The sequence below is a fragment of the Glycine soja genome, chromosome 6 (genome assembly GCF_004193775.1).
Source record: "Glycine soja cultivar W05 chromosome 6, ASM419377v2, whole genome shotgun sequence".
In the NCBI taxonomy this organism is placed as follows: domain Eukaryota; kingdom Viridiplantae; phylum Streptophyta; class Magnoliopsida; order Fabales; family Fabaceae; genus Glycine; species Glycine soja.
In genome coordinates, this window is record NC_041007.1 from 18,625,386 (window position 1) to 18,646,686 (window position 21,301).

A 21,301-nucleotide genomic window follows, 5' to 3' on the forward strand; every position below is an offset into this window, starting at 1 on the left:
AGCAGGACGAACAAAATGAATGCGCAGGTCTTCCAAAAGATAAGTAATCCATTGGAGTTCACAAGTCGTAGATGCTAAAGTCCTATATTCTGCCTCAAAAGAGCTCTTAGAAACTATAGTTTGTTTCTTGGAACGCCAGGAAATCAAAGAGGAACCAAGATAGACAGAAAAACCAATGATGGATCGGCAAGAATCAACGCAGCCAGCCCAATCTGAATCACTAAAAGCTTTGAGCTGTAAAGAGCTATCAGCTGACAAGAAAACACCTAAACCGGGAGTGCCCTTCAAATATCGAAGAACGCGAAAAGCAGCTTGATGATGAGCTGTAGTAGGACTTGAAACAAATTGACTTAAGTGTTGAACTACAAAGGCAATATCAGGACGTGTGGTAGTCAGATATATGAGCCGACCAAGTAGTCTTTGATAAATCAAGGGATCAGTGAGAAGAGTGCCAGAGGATGAATGAAGACGAGTATGATAATCCATTGGAGTAGAAACGGGACGTGATGCAAGCATGCCATTGTTAGAAAGAAGATCAAGAACATATTTATTGACACAAGTGAATGCCTGATGTAGAACGAGCCACCTCAAGACCAAGAAAAAATTTCAGATCACCCAAATTCTTTATCTTAAAAGTATTATCCATAAGAGCTGTAATACGAGAAATCTCATGAAGATCATTACCAGTAAGAACAATGTCATCAGCGTACACCAGAAGAGCAGTGATATTATTCGTAGAAAACTTGAGGAAAAGAGAGTGATCAAAAGCTGATTGCTTATACCCATGAGATGTAAGGAAAGAAGAAAGCTTAGCATACCATTGACGGCTAGCTTGCTTAAGGCCATAAAGAGAACGCTGTAAACGACAAAACTGGCCAGGTTTGGAAACATGTAGACCAAGAGGTGGCTGCATATAAACTTCTTCAAGAAGCTCACCATGCAAGAAGGCATTGTTGACATCAAGTTGCTTAAGGTGCCATTTATGAATGGCAGCAAGAGCAAGAAGCAGCTGAACAATAGTTAACTTGGCAACGGGAGAGAATGTATCAAGAAAATCGACACCCTCCAGTTGAGTATAACCCTTCGCAACTAATTAAGCTTTGTAACGCTTAATAGAACCATCAACATTGTATTTAATCTTGTAAACCTAGCGACAACCGATTGTAGTTTTATCAGAAGGAAGATCCGTAAGAAAAAAGTATGATTTGTTTCAAGTGCAGTAATCTCATCTTGCATAGCTTTAAGCCAACAATCAGACTTGGACGCCTCAGCATAAGTCTCAGGTTCAGTAGAAGAAGAAATAGAGAATATGAAATTTTTAAAAGGAGGAGAAAGAGGATCATAAGAAAGAAAATTATGAAGAGGATATTGAATACCTTCGGAGGAAGTGGTACTAGTTGATATAAAAGCAGTATGAAAATCTTTAAGATAAGTGGGAGGATGATGGGTGCGAATAGGATGATTATGAACAGGTAGGTGGGAGAAGGTGTAGAAGTGACAGAGGGGATAGTTGGAACAATTAGAGAAGGAGAGTTGGTAACAATAGGGTCAAAAGAAGCAGGATGCGTAGGTGAAAAAGAAGTAGAAAAAGGTAATGAAGGGTCTGAGGACAATGTTTGGTGAGAATTTGATAAGTAAGGAATCTGATCCTCATAAAATACCACATTACGAGATACAACTAGTTCATGAGTGTGCAAATTAAAAACTATGTAACCCTTAGTATGGCTTTTAAAACCAAGAAAAATAGATGAATGAGCCCAAGAAGCAAGTTTAGTGCGATGTGCAGTGATAGTACTAATATAACATAAACAACCAAACACAAGAAGAAGATTAATATCATAAGGTTGAGAATGAAGCATTTCATATGGAGATTTATTATGCAAAAATGGTGTGGGAATGCAATTTATAAGAAGAGTAGCATGTAAAAGAGCAAAAGACCATAAGCTTAAAGGTAAAGATGACTGAAATAACAATGCACGAGTAACATTGAGAAGATGCTGATGCTTTCTTTCAACGATACCATTTTGTTGTGGAGTTTCGATGCAAGTAGTTTGATGAATGATTCCTTTTAAAGAAAAATATTGAGACATTGAGAATTCAATTCCATTATCAGTCCGGATAGTTTTAGCTGATGTATTAAATTGATTCTCAATTTCAGCAATGAAATTAGTTATGTGAGAGTGAGTTTCGGCCTTAGAAACCATAAGAAAAACCCAAGTATATCGGGTGTTATCATCTACAATGGTTAAAAAATATCTATGTCCATTCATAGAAGTAGTAGAGCATGGTCCCCAAATATCTATATGTAAAAGTTCAAAAGGTTTAGAAGCATGGGAATGACTTAAAGGAAAAGGAAGTTTTCGTTGTTTAGCAAAATGACATGTGTTACATATAAAAGTACTATCACTGGACAAGCATGAATAACATTGCTTCATGATGAGCATGCATTGATGAGAAGGATGACCCAAACGAAAGTGCCATAAATCAATTGGCAACTTATTACACTGAGGATGGACTATAACAGACTGTATAAAGTGGTTAACAACTGGTTGAAGAACAAGAGTGTAAAGACCATCATGAACATCAATTGTACCAATCTTCCTCCTGGTTTTCGAGCCCTGATTGATACATGAAGAATGAGAAAAAATTAGTTCACATTTAAGGGAGGAAGCTAATTTGGAAACATAAATAAGATTGAAGTTGAAATTAGGAATGTAAAGAACATCAACAAGAAAAAGAGACTCAGAATTTTACTACACCAGAATGAGTGGCTGCAACTTGTTGACCATTTGGAAGTTTGACAACTATAGGACTAATTGAAATATTAGAAGAAAAATTATGTAATGAAGAAAAAACATGATCTGTGACTCCTGAATCTAATATCCAAGGAACCAAAGGGTTTGTGGCAGAACAAATTAAAGAATTACCATATATACTTGCAATAATAGAAGAGGACATTGAACCAATTTGATTGACACAAGACTTGGAAGATGCTGAAGTGCCATTGTTTGGTTGTTGTATTAAAGCCAGCAAGGCTTGAAACTGTTGAGGAGAGAAACGAAGATCTTGATTCTCAGGTGCCTGTTGTTGACCATTCTCCGTGACTCTACCATTACCTGTCACGGTGCTGTTTACAACATTGTTTTTGTTATTGGAGAATTTGTGTCCAGGTGGAAATCCATGCTTTATGTAACAAACTTCAACAGCATGGCCAATCCTATCACAACGTGTTCAAACTTTTCCACCACGATTAGTGATAGATTTTCCACTTTTATTGTTAGTGTTGGAAGGGAATCCATGTTTTCTATAGCAAACAGCTTCAGTGTGACCTACACGAGAACTATTGTTCACAACATTAATCAATGTTTCCTTTGTATCATAATTAACATTTCCAAGTAATTGACGTTCTTGCTGAGCTATATATGAAAAAAATCTTAGAAATAGGAGGCAAAGGATCCATAAGTAAAACATGTGACCGAACATTGTTATATTGATCATTTAAACCACCTAAAAATTGCATAGCTCGGTCTTCTAATTTTCGTTGAGCTATAATAAAAGAAACCTTGCACGAGCACTTGATAGAGCATATACAAATCGGATCCGGACGAAAATTCTCAAGTTCATCCCAAACAACCCTTAGTTTGGTGAAATAGTCAGTGACAATAAGTTATCCTTGTTGCATCGAAGAAGCTTCAAATTGAAGATCAAAGACGTGAAGAAGATCACCTTGCGAGTATCAAGATTTTAAATCCTTCCAAATTTCATCAGCATGATCCATCCATAAAATGCTATGACGAATAGAAATGGAGACTGAATGTACAAGCCAAGAAACCACCATATTGTTGCGCGTCGCCAAGCACTGAACAAAGGATTAGAAGAAGAAGGTTGTGGTGCACTTCCATCAACAAATTCTACCTTGTTCTTAGCACTAAGAGCAGTTAACATTGAACGACTCCAAGAATGGTAATTATTCGCATCAAGTAAAGGAGACACAAGAGGAGTAGCAGGATTCTCACTCGGATAAAGGTAAAGATGGCTATGAACGCCAGGTGTTTGATCTCCATCACCCATGATGATAGAAAGAAGAAGATAACAGAGTGCACAACAAAGCCCTTCAGATGAAGTGCTCTGATACCATCACAAAGATATGCAATCGGGATAAAAAGAGCGTAAAAAGCTCATAAGAATGATCAACAGAGGCGTGATCTTATTATTACAGAAAATGAAGTATATATATACAATGTCAACTAAGGGAATAATAAAATATTAACATTACAGCTCAGCAAAACAGAAAGTATAACAAAAAATTAATAGAAAACTAATTATTGTTAAGATTGGATTGAAATTCATCCAATTTTCTAATATTTTAATCTGATCCAAATCAATTTGGATTTTGGGGTTTGGATCGGTTCAAATTTATCGGTTAATTGGATTGATCTAAGATCGTGACTATTCTTACTTTTCATTATTACTCTTATGAAAGAAAATGGTATTTATAAGATTGAATTGATTTGATAAATTTAATAATATAACCTAAATCAATTAGTTAAGTTTAGAACTTCAGGTTGATTCAATTAGTCGATTGCTTTTATTTTAAATCGAATCAAAACAATTATAATATTTCCAGTTCTTGAATTTATCCTTTTCTAACTCAATGAGCTAATCAACAATTTTCTAACTTTCGTATTAATACATTATAGATTATGAATTTTATTACTTAAAATTTTCTTCTATTTGATATTTTCTTTTATTTTCCATCCATTTCATTCTTCTTTTGATCTTATCTAATATTTGTAAGTGCCTTAATTTAGTCATACTTATGATATAATTCTATAAGCATTTAATATCCAATCATAAATTATTATTATTATTATTATTATTATTATTATTATGACTTTTAAGGTAATATTATAAAAATAAATTTACTTACAATATTGTTGATTTGTAATTAAATGATAATGTAAAATTGTTTTACATTATGAGTAATAACTTTTTTTTCTCTCATTTTTATCACATTTAAAGTAAAAGAATTAATGAGATGCAAAAAGTGACAATTATGAAAAAAGTTAAATAACTTTGTAAGTCTTGGAACTATTTGACAATTTTCAATTAGATGACTGTTTTTTTTTTTGTTTTGTTAAATTGAGTCCTTGAACTTGCTTTTATTTTTTTAATTGATTCCTTTTGGCTAATTATGGTTAAAAAAATTAACCACAAGAACATAATTGCATTGAGTATTATCATCTCTCATGTTAGTATTATCACTTTTACATGGTCTCAACCTAATATATTCCATCAGATTCTTGAACCTTTTGTTACCCAATTTAAGTATTATTTCACAAATCTCTTTAAACTTTTCATCCTATAACAACCTTATTGCAAACTCACAATTAGCTCAAACAATTAAATATAAAGATTCAATTAAAAAAACAGTTACAAGTTTAAGGATTTGATTGGAAAAAATAATTCAATGATCTAATTTACAATTTTCAAATAGTTTTATTTTTTAATGATGCACGATTTTTTTATGATGAAATTGTCAAATAGTTTATAGACATACAAAATAATTTAACCAAAACTAAATATTAAACAATGTAAATTATTAGTCATTAAATAACAATAATTTTTTATTTATGTTAATGTAAAATTAAAAATTTATAAAAAAATAGACAACAACGGTAGACAATAACTCGAATTAAACCGACCTATTCTTAATTGATTTGAATCGACTAAACAAATTTTCAAGACTTGAATTAAACTCCAATTAAATATGACCAAGACAAAAATGTTTTTTAATATGAATTGGAACCAAACAAAAAAAAGTAAAAAAAAAATTGTTTATTCTCTTGCATTGTGTCACTCAAATATGATACATTAATGTCACTGAACATTTGTTATGGTACAATTTTTAATTTTTATGGAATCTTATGTTGAGAATGTACTCTTTGATATTTATTTTAAAAAATTAATATTTATGAAAAATGATATTTCTCAAAAATGTTTTTTAATGCGAGGGATGAAAATCTATCTTTTTTTTAGTTTAATTTTTTATTTACTATAATAAAAATATTACATTACTCATTTAATACGATAAATAATTAAACTATCCATAAAAATATCACATAAGTCATTGATTTCCAAAAAAATTATTATGTTCTCGATCATCAACAAAATGCTCATAAATTATAATTGTCGGATATAATTTTTTTCCCCCGTGAAACGCTTCCTAGATGAAAAAAAATAAAAACTAACCAACAAATCAAACCCCAAGAAGAAGAAAAAAAAAAAAAAAAACACAGCAAAACAAGAAATGGAAGTCTCTAGGAGCTTCTGCTACATCCCCAACCAAACTCTTACTCTCAAACTTTCTGGAAACATCTTTTTCTGTTAATAAATTGGCTAAATCCCTTCTTCCCCACTTATTCAATTGCACACCAAAACGCTCCATACTCGATATAGCTTACACCACTTGGGCCATCAAACCCCAACCAATTCTAACCATTTCTTTTCGTTCCGATCAGTTTTTCGTCTCTCTCTCTCTCTGTTTTCCGAAACCTTAATCTCTTGCCCGATAAGGTACATAATTGCATCTTCTTTATTCTCATTTCCATAAATAAAATCACCAATCATTCATAAATTACTATTATTATTATTGATAATAAGTTTCCATTGACTGTCATTTATTACTTTTTGATGAAAAATCTGTTTGATTAACAAGATTCTCTCCTTTAAAAATATACTATCGAAAATCACTTTAAATAATATTATTTCATTCATAATATTCGAATTCGAGACTTAAGAACATGGAGTCTGAATATGACTCAGAACCAATCACTTTTATTATTAATTGATCATCTAATACTAATCCCTTGTTTTAATGCACAGGGAAAATTATGAATCCTGATAAGTTCACCCACAAGACAAACGAAGCTCTGGTGAGTGCTCACGAAATAGCAACAAGCAACGGTCACGCGCAGTTCACCCCTCTTCACCTGGCGTCCTCTCTGATTTCCGACAAGGATGGCATTTTCTCTCAAGCGCTTTCAAACGCCGCCGGCGAAGAATCCGCGCGCGCGGCGGAGCGAGTCATCAACAATGCACTGAAGAAGCTGCCGTCTCAGTCTCCTCTTCCGGACGAGGTTCCCGCGAGCAATGCCCTCGTCAAAGCCATCCGCAGAGCGCAGACTCTGCAGAAGAAACGCGGCGACACGCACTTGGCCGTCGACCAACTCATCCTCGGCCTTCTTGAAGATTCTCAGATAGCGGAGTTGCTCAACGAAGCTGGCGTGGCGGCTTCGAAGGTGAAATCTGAAGTGGAGAGGCTTCGTGGCAAGGAAGGGAAGAAAGTGGAAAGTGCCACTGGTGATTCAACCTTTCAGGTACCAGTACTAAACAATTTAGGATCATCTTGTGAAAAATTTGAGTTGTTTAGCTTAGTTCATTTCTTTAAATTAGTTTGAATTACAGTATTTTAAAATCTGACTTGTGTGTGACTTATTCATGTCTTAATTATTCTTACTTTATGAAAATTTAATAATAGTAGTAGTACTAGATACTAATCCCTTTCCTTTTTAATTGTCGGATTTTTTAATAATCTTTGTTCGTGTTTATCTGTCGTCTGTAAAGTTCAAGATCATATTAATTATTTTTTTTATCAACTATACCCTTACGTGTTTGATGTTTCTTTATATTTAATTAGTTTACACCGTGGAGTGGAAAGAGAAATGGGTGAAATAAGAAACACCACAGCTTGTTTTATTATAATAACGAAAATTTATTGTATTTCTTGATTCCACAAATCAACCTTAAAAGACAGATTAAAAGGACGGACGTAGTAATAGTTTTGTCGAGTTTGTAAAATTTAGATGTGACTTATTTAAATAATCTAGCTTGATTCTAGTTTGAATTTGCTTATTTAATCAAATAAATGAGCTTATCCAGTATTTAATGTGTTCAAATAGTTCAAGATAGCTCAAGTTCGGTTTTTTCTTAATTTTCAGGCTCTGAAGACCTATGGAAGAGACCTTGTGGAACAAGCAGGCAAGCTTGACCCTGTTATTGGAAGGGATGAGGAAATTCGAAGGGTTGTGAGGATTTTATCTAGAAGGACAAAGAATAACCCGGTTTTGATTGGAGAACCGGGAGTGGGAAAGACCGCAGTGGTTGAAGGGTTGGCACAGAGAATTGTTAAAGGTGATGTACCTAGCAATCTTTCTGATGTTAAACTCATTGCATTGGACATGGGTGCATTGGTTGCGGGCGCAAAATACAGAGGGGAGTTTGAGGAGCGGTTGAAAGCGGTCTTGAAGGAGGTGGAGGATGCTGAGGGGAAGGTTATTTTGTTCATTGATGAGATTCATTTGGTTCTTGGTGCGGGGAAAGGTGAAGGTTCCATGGATGCTGCTAATTTGTTCAAGCCTATGCTTGCGAGGGGTCAGTTGAGGTGTATTGGTGCCACCACGCTTGAGGAGTATAGGAAGTATGTGGAGAAGGATGCTGCGTTTGAGAGAAGATTTCAGCAGGTGTACGTGGCAGAACCGAGTGTTGTTGACACTATTAGTATACTTCGTGGGTTGAAAGAGAGATATGAAGGTCACCATGGTGTTCGGATTCTGGACCGTGCTTTGGTTGTAGCGGCTCAGTTGTCTAGTCGCTACATCACTGGTATGTGCTGTGTGCTGTTTTGGTGTATAGAGATGCTTTAGTGTGTTTGAGTAGTACATTAGTTTTTATTTATTCATTAAGTTGTTTAATTTAAACATCAAGTTTATTGAAATGAGTAAATAGTTTATACACGCTTGTCATCTAATCACAAATTAATTTGATTTCTGAATAGTTGATAGGATAAATTTTTACATTGGAACTATATAGAAATTAGATTTGAATTGAAGTTATTTCTTATGTCTACTTAATGTGGTTATTTTGATTGTATAGGTCGACATCTTCCGGACAAAGCAATTGATTTAGTTGATGAGGCTTGTGCCAATGTGAGAGTTCAACTAGATAGTCATCCAGAGGAAATTGATAACCTTGAAAGGAAGAGAATGCAGCTAGAAGTGGAACTTCATGCACTAGAGAAAGAGAAGGACAAAGCTAGTAAAGCTCGTTTAGTGGAAGTAAGTATTGCTTTCTCTTGTTCTTGTAATTGGGAACGTGCTTGTAGTACACTGTTGTAACTCTCATTCTTTGCTATGTTCAGGTGCGGAAAGAGCTTGATGACTTGAGAGACAAGTTGCAACCTTTGATGATGAAGTACAAAAAGGAGAAGGAAAGGATTGATAATATACGACGACTAAAGCAGAAAAGGGAAGAGCTGAACTTCGCTCTACAAGAGGCTGAGAGGCGATATGATCTTGCTAGAGCTGCAGACTTGCGGTATGGGGCGATTCAGGAGGTGGAATCTGCAATACAAGAGCTTGAAGGGAACAATGAGGGGAATGTAATGTTGACAGAAACTGTTGGACCTGAACACATAGCCGAGGTTGTTAGCCGTTGGACTGGTATACCCGTGACAAGGCTTGGCCAAAACGATAAAGAAAGGTTGATTGGTCTTGCTGACAGATTGCACCAGAGAGTTGTGGGGCAAGACCAAGCAGTTAATGCTGTTGCTGAAGCTGTGCTGAGATCAAGAGCTGGGCTTGGAAGACCTCAGCAACCAACTGGTTCCTTCTTGTTCTTGGGTCCAACTGGTGTTGGCAAGACTGAGCTTTCAAAGGCACTTGCTGAGCAACTCTTCGATGACGAAAATCAATTGGTGAGAATTGACATGTCTGAATACATGGAACAACACTCTGTTTCGCGGTTGATTGGTGCACCACCAGGGTGTGTGGATTGACATTTTCACATTTCAGTTTATTGTTAGTTTTCTGTATGAACTACAGATAACTGACTCATTGTTTCGACTTTCAGGTATGTTGGACATGAAGAAGGAGGTCAACTAACTGAAGCTATAAGGCGGAGGCCTTATAGTGTGGTACTCTTTGATGAAGTGGAAAAGGCACACACATCTGTGTTTAACACTCTCCTTCAAGTCTTGGATGATGGGAGGTTAACTGATGGCCAAGGCCGTACTGTGGACTTCCGAAACACTGTCATTATCATGACCTCCAACCTTGGTGCAGAGCATCTCCTCACTGGACTTTCAGGAAAATCTTCAATGCAAGTAGCCCGTGATAGAGTGATGCAAGAGGTATGTCTCTTGACACCATTTGTTTAATATGTATGACAAAGGTCTTTGTGCTGTGTTTTGACTTGTGACCTTGTCTGTTGAATTTGTTGTAACAGGTGAGGAGGCATTTTAGGCCAGAGTTGTTGAACCGGCTCGATGAAATTGTTGTATTTGATCCTCTTTCACACGAGCAACTAAGGAAGGTCACAAGGTTACAAATGAAGGACGTTGCTAGTCGTCTTGCTGAGAGAGGAATAGCATTGGCAGTGACCACTGCAGCACTTGACTATATCCTTAGTGAGAGCTATGATCCGGTTGGTATCATATCATGATGTTCTAAATTTTGTTTACTGCATAAGGCTTAGTACTAAAGCTTTATGTTATTTTGCAGGTTTATGGTGCCCGACCAATTAGGAGGTGGCTTGAGAGGAAGGTTGTGACTGAGCTCTCAAGAATGCTCGTGAAGGAAGAAATTGATGAGAATTCAACAGTTTACATTGATGCTAGTGCTATGGGTAATGAGTTACTTTACCGGGTGGAAAACAATGGGGGCATTGTTAATGCTGTAACTGGTCAGAAGTCTGATATTCTGATTCAGATGCCTAATGGACCGCTACCAAGATCTGATGCTGCTCAGGCTGTAAAGAAGATGAAGATTGAGAAACTTGATGATGATGAAGATGGTGAAAAGGAAGAATGAGTGCAGAGTGATAACTTTTGGTGATCAAGAGTCGTTCAAGTTGATGTTTTTGCTCTTTTTGAACAACCTTTTCTGAATGGGGCTGATTAAAGAATGGTGAACACCTGAGTGTAATAGATGCAGTTTATTTTAATTTTTAATTTTGTTTTTGTAAATAAGTTTGTTAGAAACTGAGGTGTATATCTTTGCAAAGTTACAAATTTTGAGTGCTAAATGAAGCATATTTGGATTCGGATGTCCAACATTTGAATTCGATTAATGTTGAATAGTGTTAGAACCACAAAAATATATGGAAAAACTTGCTGATGTTGATAATTATAAGTTGAAATGGACTTAGATTCTTTGGTATTACATGATCATCTTATGCTGACAATTATTAAATTATGTATAACAGTTACAGTAATGCGGACGGTAAATAAAATGCAATTATTAATGGAGGGAGTAATTATTAATGGAACAATGGAAGGCTTTTTACGTTAACTAAAAGGAAAAAATAATGTAGTAGAATTATCCGTGAATACGATACATTTTAGTTTTACAACAACATGAAATTCACTTGATGATTTTTCAGTCAAACTGTTTGACAAACACTTGATGATGCCACATCCTGAAACTAATATACTTCTTCGCTTCATAGGTTTATAGGATAGTAACATAGTGTTTCTATCATAAGATCATAAAGAAATAGTTGAGCCATAAAAAAATTGCTAGGTGTGTTATTTCTCTACATCGACTAAAGAATAAAACTAATAGTAATGGATCGGAATATAGGCAGGAAAAGAAAAAGCTAGATTTATCAAGAAAACCTTTTGTAACCATGCAAGAGTGAGAGTAACTCAAGAAAAAAAGTTCAATAGAGTGAGAAAAATCATAAGATAACTAATACCTTAACATCAAATACAGGGAAATTTACATATCTAAAAAATGTACGTATAATGGTGTTAAAAAATGTACGTATTGATAACCATAATTTTTTATAAATTGAATAGCTCTCATGTTTAGCCATTAGCTAGGTCTATTTTTAAATCACAAAAAAAAGCTAGGTCTTTTTTTCTTCAAATTAAATTGGTCTCGATTAATTTGTTTATCAAGTTCAGACTCAAATTAGACATAATTGTTGTGATAAATTAGAACACTTTTTTTTTTAATTTAAATCGCATCTTGAGTCTAAATGTAAGAATTCTATCGTAAAGGAAAGCTTAGACAATGCTCATTTAAAGGGATATATATGGTTGAAGTTGAATTGATATCTAGTGGACTGGTATCAGCCTAATTTTTAGAGTATCACTTTTGTCGGAACCAAATCAGAAGGAAAAAAATTAGGCAACTTAAACTATTGAAGTCATATTGAACTTAAAAGTGATTTAAAGATCTAGAAGAAGGGAAGTTAACTTGAGACCCATGAAAATCTAACCTAGAATGTTACAACTTTTTGATACTTTACTCAAGTGTAAGTTTGGTCTTTAAAAAGTTGTTAAAAAAATTGTAATTAATTCTAGACAGTTATAATAATAGTAAAAAATGATTGCAAGGACAAAAAAATGATTTGTCAATCTAGACAATTGTTCAAAAAATGATTAAAAAATCAAGACATAAGGTAAGTTTTTATTTGACTCTCATTTCAAGTATTCTTAGGCCATCATATTGATCACATTAATGATGCAATTGGATTAGTTAGTGACACACATAGAGTTAGGAATGGAAAAAAATTTGCATTTGTGGATATTTGCCGATAAAATTTTTCATGGATAAAAGATGGATACTTTATATGAATATCTATAGTAATTTTTTTTCTCATTCTTTAACAAGTAGAATATGAGTATCATAGTATCTGTATCTGCAGATACCCAGTCTCCGTTAATTTACTAGTTACTGTTGTTGGGTTGCACTAGTAGGAATTAGGTTCCAAAAGATTCAAAATCATATCATATGTGATATCATTCTTATTTCTTTGTTTTTTTACAATACAAAATCCGATTTCTTTGATTAAAGACATGTAATCTTCGCATACAAAATCTGAAAATAGTATAATTTTATTTTCAAATTTACAGTAAATAAAGGGTCTGTTTGATAAAGTGTCTTTTAAAAAATACCTTTTTAAAAAATGTTTTTTTTATATTTTAAATATTGAAGTATATGTGGGTATTCATGGATATCCACGGCTATAAAAAATTCATGGATAAATTTTAACATAAGTTGAACTAATATGTCAATTATGTTATAAAATAATTAATGTCACTATATATAACACTAAAATTTATAATGTATATATAAATTTACATAATAAATTTTATGACAATTAATTTTATTCTAATATATTTAATGCAACAAAATTAATTGTCACAAAATTTATTATCTAAATTTCCATGTGCATTAAATATATATTAAAAATTAATGCATTCATAAAATTTATTATGTAAATTTATATGTGCATTAAATATACATTAGAAATTAATGCATTCATAAAATTTATTATGTAAATTTACATGTGCATTAAATATATATTAGTAATTTTAGTGTTATATATAGTGAGATTAATTATTTTATAACATAATTGACTTATTAATTTAGTTGTTAGAGTGTTGTGTTAATAATGTAAAAGTCATAGGTTTAAATTTTGCATGGACCATTAATTTTAAATTAATTTGTAAAATATTTTTAAAAAAAATGTTAAAAAAATCTGTAGTCCGTACGTACATACGGATTACGAATCTGTAAGTTCTTCAGGGGTAATTTTGAAAAAATTGAAAAGCGCTGGGTGTACAAGGGAAACTCAGGGTGTACAAAGAAATAGCCCCTTTTTATTGTAAAAAACAATCTCTAGCCTTTTAAATTCACGGTTGATTCTGTATTTCAAGTTTTTTCCTATTAAAACCAACTTCTACTCTTTATCTTGGGATAATTCATAGTCTCACTTAAGTCACTTTTATATGTACAAATTACCACAAAAATTTAATTTTCAACCTCTAGCCTTTTAAATTCACGGTTGATTCACCGTTTCAAGTTTCAACAATCTAATTTATAAAAGTCTGATTAAGGTAATGTTCTTGAACTCGGAGCAAAAGGAGTTGTTGGTTTGTGAGATGGGTGTTTGGGAGGGAGGTCTTTGGAGATGGGACTTTAGGCGGAGAAGGCAATGGTTTTAATGGAAATTCGTATGTTGCATGGTTTTTTTAGAAATTTTTGAAGTTGTCACTTTGAATTGGGATGTGGTTGACTCTCTTTGTTGGAAAACTACCTCAACAGGAATTTATGTGGTTAAGGATACTTATCGTGTTCTTTTTACAACCAATAACCTTGTTGACGAATTTTTCTATAAAGAGATTTGAAAATTACCTATTCCACATTACGTGACAGCCTTCACTTGGAGACTATCTAAGGATAGATTACCTTGTCAGGAAAACTTGAGAAGGAGAGGTGTGCTGGTGCAACCCAACAACAGTAACTAGTAAATAAACAGATGTAAAAATTGCCTATCCCTTTTGAATAGTTTTGATTTTAGAGTTTCCCACATATATAGTCAAAATTGTTTCTCATTCAAATTGGACAAATTCTTATTTACCATAATTTGGTTAGAATATTCACTTGGTATTTAAATATGTGATTGCAAATTCTCATTGATGCATATATACTTGATACTTTGACAAGACTCTTTAGGAGCTTACAAGCTCTTTTAACTAGGTTATAAACTATTTTGACCAAAATTAAATCAACTAATTTATAAGTTTTTAATTAATCTTTACCTTTTTAGCTTCTAAATTATTGCTTATAAGTCTTTATTCAGCTTATAAACTTTTACCTAATTTTATCAAACATATCATAATTTATAAAGAAACAAAATCTTGTGCTATCACTCCCTCAATTCATATTTTTTATTTGCAATTTCAGTTCACTCAAATGGCTTAAAGATGTAACCTATTATCACCACGAAAAACAGGAATTAGACTAGCGAGAGTTTTAACTATATCGCTAGTGTGTGACTTTGTCAAAAAAATAAAAATAAAAAAACACTACTTTTTAATATCTTTGAAATGATGTTGATGGACTCTGAGATTATAATTTCAATTATCTTAATATAGATACATGGTATTTCTAATTATATTAACTTTTATCCAATTTTTTTTTTTTTATGTTTAGGGTAACGAAATCCACACTTCAGTAATAAAAAAATTACAAATTTAAAAAAGGAGTTAAAGGAGAGAGTTGTGTACCTCATGTTAAACTTTGGTGTCCTTGCAAATTTTAAATATTATATTTTAATATTATTTTAAAAGGATTATGATACTATTGTATGATATTAGATGATTTTCATAGTAATTGTAAAAAATGAAAATAAAAAATAATACTCATTCTTATTTAAAATATCTAATTATATCTAATAAGTCCAAATTTGATAGAGACTCTTCATAAATAAATAGCGAATCTTTATCCATATAAATTGAACACAAATATGACCCAAAAAAAAAAATAATTTTATATATGAAATGAATAAACAAAAAATATTAAGGTGGTATTTTTTCCCCTAGTTCATAGACTAGGCATGTTTCTCAATCCTCAAAGGGATTTCCGCTTATAGTGTTATCATTAGTTTAAAGAAATTTTACACACACAAAATCAAATATGTATTTTTTTATTAAATTATTAAATAAATTATTTTCTCACATGTGAATTAAATTAAACATTTAATTAAGAGGATATAACTTAGTTGAACTAGTGAGTTGTTATAACTCCCTAATTCTCATGAATATATATTTTTTTAATATTTTAGTATAAGATGTGAGAACATTGTAATACTTATTGCATCTATCAAGGGATGAAAGTCTTATTTATATATTGAGAAAAACAATGTACTAAAAATTTAATTTTTACTTGATATAATTTTTTTTACTAGTAACTTATTTGTTTATCTCTATTCTCTTTTTCTCTAATCTAAACCAGTAAAGAGAAAATTTATTGTTCTTGTTTTTATCAATCAAACAACACATTATTTTTAGTTTATTTTTATTTTTATTTCTATTCATTTTTTATTTCATTTTTAATTTATATAAATTATTATTAAAAGGCTCTATTATTATATTTTCATAAAAAAATAATACATTTTTATTTTTAATTTTTATCTTTTTATTGAATATATTTTGTCATATTTATTTTTTTCTTATTAATTACTAAATTATTTTTCAATTTTTAATAATTAAATAAATCTAATATTTTCATTTATAATTGAATACATTAATTAATTTTTTTATACAAAATAAAAATTTCATTTAATCTGTTCCTTGCCATAGCCAATCTACAAAAAAAAAAATACATATTGTCAATAATATTTTAGAAAAAATACATGTATTTGAAAAAGTAAATGATGCCAACAACTTTGTGCCTGAATCATTTCAAATTATTCTTATTTTATTTTTATCTCTATATTTGATATTTTAAATTATTTATTTCCATTAGTTTCTTCTCTTTTATATATATTTTTTTAATTTTAATCTCATTCTTAAAAATAGTTATAAATAAGCTTATATTATAACTGAAAAATCAATTGTATAACTAAAATATAACTTATGTATTTAAAAATATTTTTCATTATAAATGTTAATTATATAAATTTATTCATAGACAAGATAATAAAATACTTGTTTTGTTTTATTTTTTTACATATTATTAGTCAACAGTTATTGTTATTATTTTTAAATTATCAAAATTTATAAATTAAAAATAATCAGTATATAAATATTTTTTAATTTTGCATAAATAATTAGAATAAAATAATTTGTATATTAAAATAATTTTTTAAAAATTATGTAAATAATTTACATATTAATTTATGAAATTTAATTATAAATTTATAAAATAAAAATAAAAATATGTAAATTATTCAAAATAAAACATATACAAATGATATAAAATAAAATTAATAGATTTATATATTAGATATTTTTTAACTTATAAATTTTGATAATTTGACTTTGAATTATGATATATAAAAATAATATTAACATACTTACATAAAGAAAATAAAACAAGTGTATTAGTCATTTATTAATTTATTTATATAGAAACGATTAAGAATTCAATTTCTATTAATATATTTTTTATTTTTAATTTCAGTTAATTTTTTTTACATAATTATCATATCAATCATTTACATAAATTATATGTCAGTATTAATATGTGATATTAAAGTTAAATCTTGACTTTGAATGATCAAGAGATAAAATGATTAAAATTATTTATTTTAAAAAATATATGAATTAAATGTTTTGATTTAACAATAAAAAAAATAAAAATAAAAAAATTAAAATTTTAAAAGAAAGAAAATTACAATTAATTTTTTTTCCTGTTCAAAAGACTAAATAAGTTCGAAGAAAATGTCAAATGATCATACTGAAAGCAACCTAATGTCAGTTTTCATCGATGCGATGAGTTATGAGTGTCGGAGGTCAACTAAACAGTTTTTATTTTATTTTTAAGGGGAGCGTCAACTAAAAATTTATGAACTACGACTCTCTCTTCTTTTACTTTTCCTTAGATTCAGGTGGAAATTTTATTAAATTGGAATTTATGAACATAATAATCATATTTATTTTTTTAGCAATTATGAAACTTTGGATTTTATTTATTTTTTTAACGTTAAATTGTTTATTTTTTTTATTTAAAATATTTGGTCACTAAGCAAAAGTTGATTAAAAAAATAAAATTATATATACTTTTTTTATTTTAAAATAGTATTATTAATATAAAATTAAATACTAAAAAATGATTTTTAATGATATTATTTTATTAAAATTTTTATTTTTAAACAATATAAGTAAAATCACCAAATATTTACTATCCTTTAATAACAAAAAATTATTGTCCTATTTCTAAAGATGATAGGATATTAGAAAACTAAATGCAAATATTTAAAATATTAAATAGTAAAATATGTTTGACATTCTTGGAAAATTTAAAAAATATTAATTTTATCTTTATAAATTTTTTTATATTAATTGTGGAAACTCTGCTACGTTATTAAAGAATTTAATTGTTTTTTTATTTATATCTTTTCAAGTAGAAGACATTATAACTTATTATTGTTTCATCTTTATTCATAATTTCATTACAAAGTACGAGAAAATTATTCAGGAAATGATGAAAGCTTGTAATCTTTAGGGATGTTTAGCCTCCAAAAATTATTTAATTCATTGGGGGGAGAGATTAACCATGATAAATTATTTAATTCATTTATAATCAAATTATACATATATGATTGTTAGCCACTTCACATTATTATTAAAATTACTATGGAGGACCAACAAAAATATGCTTTATTTTTATAGGACCAAATTAATAGTAAATTTTTTATAAGATGAAATTAATACTTTTTAAATTTTATAAACATCTCAAACATATTTTATCTTATATTAAATATGTCCTTTTACGGATTACATTAAAACTATCTTATCAGTTTATCTTATCAAGCACTTGTAATTAAATTACCTAGCCTAAAAAATTTTAGTTTTTCAACTTGTAACTTCGTAGTTTATAACTTATATAAGCTTTGAACTAATTTATCCACTAACAAAATCTTTACATTGATTTTGAGAGTTAAATTTACGGCCTTTTGACACATGAATGTGATCCTTACTAATTGAATCCAACTTTTTTTTTTGATACAAGAAGGACCTAAGCCTAGAGACTACGCTCTAACAGAACGCTGGTAGGGCCCGTAACAAGGTCCTTAAACATAAGCATCCTCACTTCAAAGAAATATTTGTTTCCTGCATTTTCCTATTGAATCTTGTACTTCCCATTATATTCTGAAAAGTCAATTCCAAAATGTAATGTTACAAATGCAATGGGAGGTGTAGGATTCAAATAAAAGCATGTATGATTCAAATTTCCTTCCAAGGTAAGAAACTCCATCATGACATGCAACCCCAAAGTTTTGGAGTGGGCAAATGCTGAGACAAATAGCCCCACTAAGGCCTTTTCTATTTACACCCTCATATTTGCTAAATATACCATCCTTTTTTTATTATTTTCCCAATCTACCCTTGAATACACTCTTGACTCCACTCATCTCTTTCTCCCTTTCACGTTACTCTCTGGAAAAATACATCCCCACCCTCTCTTCATTTGAAGATGACATTTAAATATACACAATTCCAAAATCTCAGTAACAAATGCAACCGAAAATAGCTATACACGTGAATGGTGGTTGTCTTTGCACCATCCATATCTTGGCATCAATTTTAGTAAGAACGTAGATAACAAATGCCAATTCTGCATTTTAGGGAAAAAATTACGTACTCCTTTGAGTAATAAAAACTACAAATCTACATGAGTAAACAAATTCATTCATGTACATGCCAGCAAAATATGTCACACATAAATTATACAAAGAAATCAGAAATTAAGTTGTACATGTTAACCCTTTCTTCATTTTGGTGTTATGTTTGCAGTTGCCGAATCTGTTTTGGTACACTAGGGTTTCCAAGCACGCTCCATGCTGCTCCCAACGCTGCCAATGCCTTCGTTCATGACGTTGCAACGCTCTACGACTTCCTTGCCGACACACACAGGGACAACGATACGGTGCAGATCCCCACCCCCAAGGTTCTGCCGCTATAACTACCGCCTCCGCCTATGCTATTCCTTTGGTGCTGATGCACTCGATGAGTCTGCCTTCATGAAGGCGAAGCACATCGCCCTCGAGCGCAAGGGCGTCACCACTATGATCACCACCAAGGAGTATGCTGGTCGCTTCAAGTTCGATGAAATCAAATCCATTTTTAATTTTGAATAGTGCACTCATATTTTTTGTTTGATAAAAATAGAAAAGTGTATTAAGGATTTATAACATTCACATAACCTATTCAATCAATTTAAAATGGTCTCTTTGATTATGGTGCACTCATATGCTATACACAATTTTTTTAAATGCATTTAATTTAAATAAAATTAACAATTTTCATGTTAAAAATCATATTTAATATAGATAAGTTTTACATCATAAATCAAAATTTAAATGAATACATACATATACATGCATGTACATATGTTAAAAGATTTTGCTCTAAAAGAATATTTATATGCCTATCAGCGTTTAGTTCTTATAAAATTACTTTTTTTTTTTCATTTTGATTATTTTAATTTTTTATTTGCTTAAGTTCCTGTTAAATATTTTTTCTTATTTTAATATGTGACGTCAAGGAAATTTTGTAAAGTGTTACGATTACGTTATTAAAACAGGCCTAATTTTGCATAAATATCATGGATTAAAATTTTAAAAAATAATATAAAAAGATGTATGTTAAAAATTTACAGGGACTGTAACAATAAAAGATTAATGGGTTGGTTGCTACTTCAAAGACTAAAATTAAAAATAACAATAAGGATACAAATATAAAATAATTAAGAGAATCAAAACAGGGACAAATTTAGGGAGACAAGCTGAACCATTGCTTTTATAAGCTTTGTTGTGAACACACATATTAAATTGATCATGATATCAATTTGGTGCTATTTATTTTTATATGTAATAAAAATAAAAAAACAAGTATAAGAGAATGAGAGATTTTATGTTCATACTAATTTTATGGTCACAAACTATTTTTTCCAAAATATTTAACGTTAGGTCATGTAGATAAATTCGTGCAACATCAACCATCAAATCATCTTTTTTGTTTATATATTATAATGTTTGTTATTATTATATTTATTATATACACATATATATGATTCAAGTGTTGAGTATCTTGATCAAGTCAATATATAATCAGACCCAGTTTAATAAAATTAGTTTAAGGTTAGGGTTTTCTTAATAAATATCCCAATAACACCAATTAAAAGATTTTCTTATATAATTTTAAGATCGTAGTTAAGTCATTATGCATTCATCTTAATCTCCAACGTCTTACCACTATGTTTACACGAAACTTGATCCTAGTGGGCTATAAAAGGAAATAATATTCTATATTACTATATTAAATTTTCTTAATTACTTACAAAAATAAATATCAAGTATCATTATGTTTTTAATACTTTAGACATTGTTCAAAGTTATTAGTCTCCTTAAGTTAACGGAGTTTATTATTATAATATTATAATATTATATATATAAACTAAATATATATAGAAGTACACATTAACAACGTGATTAAAACCCGTGTCTCAATGGGATACAATTATGATCTTTTCTAATTAGATTAACATTCATTAATTATTAGTTACCTTCTTTTTATTCTACATATACAAAATTGGTTGAATCACCGGCTGTTAATTGCTTGGTGCATCTATCTGCCGAAAACATGAAAAAATGACAATGATTATTTTTCAATGCGTTCATAATTTTTTTTTTTGTCAAAGTGCGAATAAATGTATATAGGTATTCCAGAAGAACAGGGAAAAATATTAACAAGTATTCACTATTCAGGCATGGTTTTGAAACT

At 30.4% G+C, this 21,301-nt stretch overlaps 1 protein-coding gene across 1 annotated transcript; it reads left to right on the forward strand.

Annotated features, from left to right (window-relative positions):
• Positions 1 to 6,299: 6,299 nt before the first annotated feature.
• Positions 6,300 to 11,189, forward strand: LOC114416611 (chaperone protein ClpB1-like). Its single transcript, XM_028381543.1, has 8 exons — positions 6,300 to 6,576; positions 6,886 to 7,379; positions 8,001 to 8,664; positions 8,935 to 9,116; positions 9,200 to 9,822; positions 9,910 to 10,189; positions 10,285 to 10,482; positions 10,560 to 11,189. Exons 2-8 carry the CDS (start codon positions 6,894 to 6,896, stop codon positions 10,866 to 10,868), a joined length of 2,742 nt encoding a protein of 913 aa, XP_028237344.1. The 5' UTR covers positions 6,300 to 6,576; positions 6,886 to 6,893; the 3' UTR covers positions 10,869 to 11,189.
• The last annotated feature ends 10,112 nt before the right edge of the window (positions 11,190 to 21,301 follow it).